General features: G+C 31.4%; 1 protein-coding gene across 1 annotated transcript; it reads right to left on the minus strand.

Moving 5' to 3' along the window:
- Positions 1–412: 412 nt before the first annotated feature.
- On the minus strand, positions 413–7,326 carry LOC116030537 (putative B3 domain-containing protein At5g66980). The gene is made up of 4 exons (XM_031272815.1): positions 6,125–7,326; positions 4,989–5,084; positions 1,358–1,673; positions 413–697 (listed from the first exon to the last, which is right to left on the minus strand). The coding sequence occupies exons 2-4, from the start codon at positions 5,019–5,021 to the stop codon at positions 669–671; spliced, it is 378 nt and encodes a 125-aa protein (XP_031128675.1). The 5' UTR covers positions 5,022–5,084; positions 6,125–7,326; the 3' UTR covers positions 413–668.
- Positions 7,327–8,522: the final 1,196 nt, after the last annotated feature.

The following is an 8,522-nucleotide window of genomic DNA, read 5'->3' on the forward strand; positions in this document are numbered from 1 at the left end:
GTATATGTGATTGGTACTTATTTTCTTATACGTTCTCATGGATTGGCTAACATCTCCTTTTTAGTTTATGCAAATGATTAATTTTAACTCTGATGCTATATACAACATGCATTCTGAAGTTGTCTAACATCAATAAACTACGTTTAGCTCATACAAAAAAAAAAAAAAAACACTTTTAAAAATATTTTCAATCTACATATTGGAGAAATAAGGGGTTTTTTTTTTCAATCAAAATACATTTATACATTAAGAAACTTTATTAACGAGTGATCACTGATACAATTCATTTAATATCAAGATTTTTCCATGAATAAATAATCATTTTCTTAATGGAGTCGTTATCAATGGTTTATCATAGGTAGAGTAGGACTTATTCTATAATTAGCAACTATTCATAATTATCTTCTTGAAATTAGACAGCACATTCTTTCTCATTTAGACTCCTTAAAATTGTACTCAATTTTCCTCTTGTCATACAGAATTCTTAACAGGTAGATTTTCTAGATAATTGATAAGAATTCCGGAGTAAAATTCTAGAATACAATAATTGTCAACATAAAAGTAAAAACATTAATAAATACCATCATTCAGTGAACTTTCCCTATCCAAGATTTTTGTTTCAAATTTCTTAAAACAGTCTTGCATTGGCTTCCATGTTGGAAAACATCTCATGGTATGATAGCTCTTTCAGCATGTGCTGCATCGAACTTAAAATAATAAAAACTTATTCATATATTCAATTTTCCAAATATTTAATAACTTATTGGGAAACATCTTATGGTATAAACTTCATCAACAAAGTAAATAATCTTGACACATGTTAAGTCATCCACACCCATGAAATTTTGGGTATTGCAAAATTATGTGAAAGAAAATAAAATTAATAACTGCCATATATGTGTCTACAAATCCTTTTTTTAAAAAAATAAATTTCTTAATCATTACTGCCATATAATAATTTTTTAATAAGTTGATGTGATAGTAGATTTAGTTTTGAAAGATGAAAGAGAATTGAATGGATGAAGAGTGAATAGTGAATAATTTCAAATTTTGTGATGTGACATTTTGAAAGTGAGAAAAGATTGAATGAGTGTGGATAGCCTTAGGTCTTCGTGTCTAGGGAGGGGACATGGACCAATGCAGAAAATATGCAATATTAGATGCACACAAAATTTTACATAAAAGTTATTCATGTTTTTATTATGTAGATTCGTTTGATTAATTTAGTAATTCATCATATTCTCTTGTACGTGAAAAATTAACTAGTTTTTGGCCTGTTATTTGTTTTCATTTGAAGTGCCAACAAAAAAAAGAACAAAAAAAATATTTTGACTTTTTATAATTAATAAATGTGTACCTGGAGTGGTTGAAGGATTATCATGATCACTTTCTTCATTAGAATTTTGAATAACACCACAGTCCCACACCTTCTCTAGTCCATCTTTGATAAAAATTTCAACATCAAAGTGCATGCCTCCAAGATATGTATAGAACACAAGTTCACCAATGTCAAGATCATTGTCTTCATAAAATGTCTGCCAACCGTCGCTAAAAAATGTGCCATCTCTCTCTGTACGTATGTGAACACTCCATTCGTGACCTGACGGTCGCCTCAAGGTTGCAATCTCACCTAACCATTTTCCCAAGTGCTTGACACACATTGGTGGAATCAGCTTCAAAATGGCAAAAACAATGAAAAAGTTACTGCTAATTAAATGAATTTGTTTTTTGGATATATCTTTTTTCTATTTTTCTGTTGTCATGATAAAATTATATAATGACCTAAAGTGAATAGATACACATTACAAATACATATCAAACCAAAAATAACCAAATAGAAATGATATAGCATGCAACCCAACAATAACAATATCTCGTAGAATAAATAAACAAATAAATAAATAAATAAATAAATATATATATATATATATATATATATATATATATATATATATATATAACAATATACATAGGATAGATGTAGAAACAACCAATCCTAGGTCACAACTCAAACTTTTCTACAACAATAGTAGCCCAAAATGTTAGAAACCATTTTGAACATCTTAAATATATGTCACCCAATGCAGTCCAAATGCTAATCCAGTCCAAAAACAAATACATACCCTTTATGATCCATTCAATTGTTCAAATAACATTTCCATCCTCCATGGCTACTAGTTAGATTTGTAACCTAAAACAAACATTATTGTTCGACATACACTACTTCCTTCGACTTCATCCCTTGCTAATCCCTATTATCCTAGATCAATGACTTCAACACCAAAACTAAGAGATCTTCCTCTTGAACAACAATACTGAATATAAATTCAACAATGTACCACTAATCGTCCATAACAACCAATAGATCAATGTATAATCCAAAATCCACATCTTTCAAAATCATATCCTAAAACTATTACCCTATTCTCTAACATCCTAGATGTATCAGACCACCAAAAAAATAAGTGAAAACTCAGCAATGCTTCTCTAGCCCTTCCTGACCATCACTAAATCTTCAACTCAAAACCACATATGTCAACACCACATTCTTAAACATTAACCCTACCCTCTAAAATCCTAGATCTACCGCTTCACAAAAAAAAAAACTAAGTGAAAACTTGACAAAGTTTCCCTAGTACAAGATGACCACCATAAGATCTACAAACAAAAATCCACCTATTCAAACACAAACGTATTCCAACTTGAACCCTACTATATACCATGATAGATATACCCCTTAACTACCAAAATCAATTGAAAACTCAATAAAGATTCTTTATAACAGTAGTTCTTTTTTATGAAAAATGAAATTAAAGAAGAATGTTGTGAATGATTCATATATAATTACCTTTTTTCTCCTTGTCTTCATTCCCTATAGTTTGAGAGATATGAAAATCATGAACTACAAAACTATCATAAGGGCTTTTGATCTTTCTGTTGCTTGAAGATTGACTTTTCGCTTGATCCTTAATTAGGTTTTCCATTTACTCCCTCTTACACGCTCTGATAAACCACAATAAAATAAAATAAAATAAACAATAATAAAATGCTTCTAGGATTCTTAATTTAGGTGTGTGTAGAGCAAGTGGGAGACACTTTGCACACTAATACAACAACTACAGCAGATCAAAGGCAATTCTAAGGAACAACTATGGCCGGAGGTTAGTCATATTTGCAACAATATGCTTACATTTGGTATCAGAGTCTATTTATCTCTGTCTAGTTGTTCAAATTGATCATGTTTTGCAATAGTATATCCTGAAAATACTGCAATTATCCTATTTATATGCAATTTGATATAAAATGTTTATTGTACATGCATATTCGTATTTTGTTGTATATATAATTCCAAAATAATTTTCTAGTATAAGGATATGCGTGTAAATATATATTTATATATTGTTCAGTACAAAAAAAAGGACGAGTTAATTATCGGTTTCGTCCCTCGACTATTGGAATTTCACCACTTTGGTACTCAACAATTTTTATTACTCAATTAAGTACTCGACTTTGAAAAAATTAACCAATTTGGTCCTCGATTATATTTATTTTGGTGTTAAACAACCGTTAAATCGGGACTTGATTGGTAATTTTGCTATAGTCAAGGGACCATTTCGGTAATTAATTTTTGACTGAAATGGTCCCTTGACTATAATGAAATTACCAATTTGGTACCGATTTAACGGATATCAAACTGCAAAATAAACGGGGGACAAAATTGGTTAATTTTTTCAAAGTCGAGAACTTAATTAGGCAAGAAAAATTATCGAGGGCCAAAGTGGTGAAAGTCCAATAGTCGAGGGACCAATTCAAATCGGTAATTAACTCAAAAAGGAATATGGAAATTTTGGTTTCTCCTTTGAGGTTCTAGCCGGCAACCATTCGAATGGTCGCTAGTGCGCTTCTCTTTCCGGCAACCTCAACCATCGTTGGGCCGCAGAGAAAGAACGAAATGATTAAAAAAGAAACAAAAAACCTGGCCACCGGATTTGTTTGCCAATTTTTGGGCTCCGATTTGTCGATCGAGTCTGGTCCAGTAACAGCGACGGTGAAGCAGGGTTTCCCGACGGCTGCTCTTTCCGATGAACAACGAGACTAGCAGATGATGCAGCTGGGGTCGGCAGAGGGATGGCGGCGCTGAGTCTCAAGATGGCGAGCAACGTCGACTTCGACCGGTCTCTCTTCCGATGCGGTGATCTCTCTCCTTTGGCTATGATTTGTAGTTGCTAGCAAGGTTTAATGTTTTTGTTAAGCATTAAGAAGCTGATAAAGGGAAGCTGGACTGTGATTGTTTTTATTAATTCTTTGTTTATTTAATTAATTGGGAATACTACTTGCATTGTTTATATTAAGGGAGGCGTGATGCTGGATGGAAAGAAAAGTGAAAGAGTTGAGAATTAGGTTTTTCATAGGTTAAGTGCACCTGCATGAGCAATAGTATGTCAGTGCAGGTCTCGTGCGTTGAAACCCTAGGATGGAAAGTGAAGTGGAATTATCCTTCATTGCCCTATTCAATTATAAAAATAATTAAAAAGGAGTAAATTTTTTGAGTTGGATGAAGAAAAGAAATTATTTTGCATATAACATTTTAAACTATTTTAAAAATTTAACAAGAATTCTTTATAAGAAAGACTTTTTTTTTTTGAAAGCAAATTATAAGAAAGACTTATAAATAGCAATGTTGAAAAAACTTTTAGGCGCCCCCAAGTAATTAGGAGCGCCTAGGTACATGATTTTTTTTATAAATAAAATTTTATTTTTATTTTTAAAAAATTAAACTAAAATTCTAAATACCTAATTACCTAAAAAACATCTATAAGATTGTAACTGATTAATATAATTGTAAATTGTATACAACGTTAAAGAATTACAAGTGAAAACTTAAAAGTTAAAACACAATTTTAAAAATTCACAACTCACAACTCACAAATTCAAGTGGTCAAGTAGTCAAATTTAGATGAGCACAAAACAAAACAAAGCAAATTTACCTTTGAGATTTCCATGAAAAATGCCATTTCCATCCAAATATCATCTATGTTATGAGAATCATCACCATTATTTTGCTCACTACCATCATCCCCGACCTGTGTCATGTTATAACAGTAGCATATATATAAAAGAACATAACAAAAGTGAACTAAAAGCACACCAAACCGTACAGGAATATACTTAATTACTGCCCAGGAGTATGCTTCATGTTCCATTTGTGTACAATGACACAATGTTGTATTGGTTATTCGTTTTCTTGTCTTAGGTAACGAATCTGTTAAAAAAAAATTAAAACTAAATACACACTAAGTGAATGAGTGCATTTTCTGCAGCCTACTACTCACATACATTAACAAAAGTATAATAAAACATTTTTTATGTGCATTTTCTTTATTGGGAAACTTGTTAAATTCTAATATGCCCTTTCCTAAATTTACAATTGAACACCAAAAGTTTATTGCAACTATTTTCTTGTAACTCCAATCCCTATTGCAATAATTTTTTTGGAAGGGGGGGGGGTGTTTCCAAGAACTTTTACTCAACCAATCACTGAAACAACACAACAAATATAAACTAGCAATGGAAGAACTATGAACTTTATAAATTATAAAGAGTCACAAAATCTTAAAAACAAATCATTAGACAAAAAAAAAATTAATCAAGCCCAATTTCAAATCATTCCATCCCATCTTTACCCATCTACTTACTAACATTACATTAATTATCTCTATATATATAAAGGGAGCCGGCTTTTAGCCAATGAATGGCTGACATCTTTCAGTTTGGATGAAACGTTGCCGTTCCCCTTTATTTTTTGTTGACCAGTCTGAAAAGTCAAATTCTCACTTTCCCGCTCATTATTTTTGTAATTGTAGCCTGAATTTTAGGGGATGGCCTCTTCCATAGAGTTGGTAGTGTAATTGGTTTAGGTTTAGGTTGCGTGCGATTATGGGCTGCGCAGGGTATGGTATTTGTTTACAAGTACAAAGATTTTGAATTTTTTTTATCTTCTACACAGCTGCGTCATTGCTTATAAATACCTGCACTGCCCGCCTATTCTACCACAAAGCTTTGAGAATTTACAATATTAGAATACAAGTTGGACACCTTTGGATACTCTCTGAAATTAGCTTACAAATTATATTACAGCTTGCTGTTCTCTTTGTTGAACTTGTGGGATGGCTGGGCAGTTTATTGTTGGTGTGGAGCTTCACCCTCAGCAGTCCTTGAGAGCTATAAAGTTGCATGTGTCCGCAATTACTTTGTCACTGAAAACAAAGGAGAGAAAATTGTAAGAAGTCAAGAGTGTGTGTTTCATGATCCACAGGTTATTTTCCTTTCATTTACTAGCATCCTATGTTTCTTTATTCTTCTTTATCAAACTTCTTATCTAATTGTGATGTTTTCATTGTGTTATAAAAATAGGGTATGTTCATTCACGTGCACATACCTAAGGACATTGTGAGCAAATATAAGGACATATTTGTTGGAGGAAAGGTATATGAAATTAGAAAAAGTGCTAATAGGTAAGATGTTTTAGATGTATTTTCACTGTAGAATCTGGATTATTTAAAAAATGGTATGATACCACAGTATAACTAATTTTTACAAGTGATCTATTTGCTTTATAAAAAATGCAGATGTGATTGGTTGGCTTAAGGAGATTTATTCTCCAGTGGAGAAGGTTATAAGCTGGGAAACAGACTAAGCTTATTGACTTTGTTCTTGAAGATAATAGATATGATTCCTTTCTCTATTTTTTTTTTCTGTTTATTGTAAGATGCTTTGTTACAATACCTACTTGTATTTTATAATGTTTATGCAGTCAAAGGCAATTTAAGTGTACTCTTTGGGATGACAATGTTGATGAGCTAACTCATTATTTTAAGTATGTTGGGACTGGTTCAGTGATACTAATTATTCAGCTATGCAGGCCTAAATTTATGGACAGTGAGCCCTATTTCTTAATACTCTTTATAACATCTATTTTATCATATTTTTTCAACAGATGGGGATGTTCGTATTTGTAGTTCTTTTGATGCAACGCAACTGTTTTTCAGCTACTCATGCAAGGAATTCCGTGATTTCAAAAAAAGGTGAACAACCGTCTGTTTGGTTTTATTCATAGAATTTTCAATGTTTTATCCAGCAAAAGCAGTGTGTTCTTTTTTCCTTTTATTAGCTACAGCAGTTAAATTACAAACTGTTTTGGCCATTGTATTGTAAGGGCTGCTTAAAGGCCATGTTAGGTTGTAAAATGGCTTTCTTTTGGGTTTTGGCAACTGTTTTGAAATTGGCCATTTTATTCTAAGATCTTGGCCATTGTATTGTAAGGGCTGCTTATTTATTCTAAGATCTTGGCCATTGTATTGTAAGGGCTGCTTAAAGGCCCTAAGATCTTGGCCATTGTATTGTAAGGGCTGCTTAAAGGCCATGGTAGGTTGTAAAATGGCTTTCTTTTGGGTTTTGGCAACTGTTTTGAAATTGGCCATTTTATTCTAAGATCTTGGCCATTGTACTGTAAGGGCTGCTTAAAGGCCTAAAATGATCTACTTTGAATATATCCTATATTGTCTTATATTTTATTTTCAGTCAAGTAATGTTTGGCCAAGGAAATTAAAGCTACCAATAAAGGATTAAAATACAGCATCAGATTTCTTTTTCATCATCTGCCCGTATTTTAAAAAATTAATACCTTTTAAGATGGGATATGCAATTTCAAATTACGTAAAGTAACAACTTAACCAATAGCCAGTTAAGTACAGTTTTGCTATAAAGCAGACAACATTTAAATGAGAGAAAATTAAGATGAAATAGATGTACAATGAAATTTTACAAGAACATGTGTCTTATTAAGCTTTGCTAGGTGATAAACAAATTTTTATTTTAAAAAAAATCTCCAGTTAAAAATTACAAGTAAATTAAATGTAGACAATAATTATTTCATTATTCTATATATATGTTTACTTCTTTTGTAAGGTAGTGAAATAGAGCATCAGACTAATTATGGTCATCATTTGCGTATTTTTAAAAATGTAATACCCATGCAATCAAGTTGCTTATTAAACTTTTAGAAATGTTATACCCATGCAATCAAGTTGCTTATTAAACTTCAATGTCAGGTAAACATAGTATATATCAAACTTGCATATACTCTTAAGGCTTTTTACATTGCAAAACCAGTATGCCACACAGAAAAAAAACAGGGCAATTGGTAGTATATTAAATAAATTCTCAGAAAATCACGTTTTTGATCTGTGGCTACCTAAAGAAAAAAAAAAAAAAAAAAAAAAAAAAAAAAAAAAAAAAAAAAAAAAAAAAAAAAAAAAAAAAAAAAAAAAAAAAAAAAAAACACATCAGACTCCTTTGTCATCATTTGCCTCTTTTCTTGATTATTAGTGTAAGTTCATGTTCATGTATTATTTTCTGAAAATGATGGTCATCATTTGCATGGCTTTAGATTTATAACACTACTACAATCAAGTGCCTTATTCAGTTTCAATGTCAGGTAAATATAGAATCTAACAAATTTG

Source organism: Ipomoea triloba, chromosome 9, assembly GCF_003576645.1.
Source record: "Ipomoea triloba cultivar NCNSP0323 chromosome 9, ASM357664v1".
Classification (NCBI taxonomy): Eukaryota; Viridiplantae; Streptophyta; class Magnoliopsida; order Solanales; family Convolvulaceae; genus Ipomoea; species Ipomoea triloba.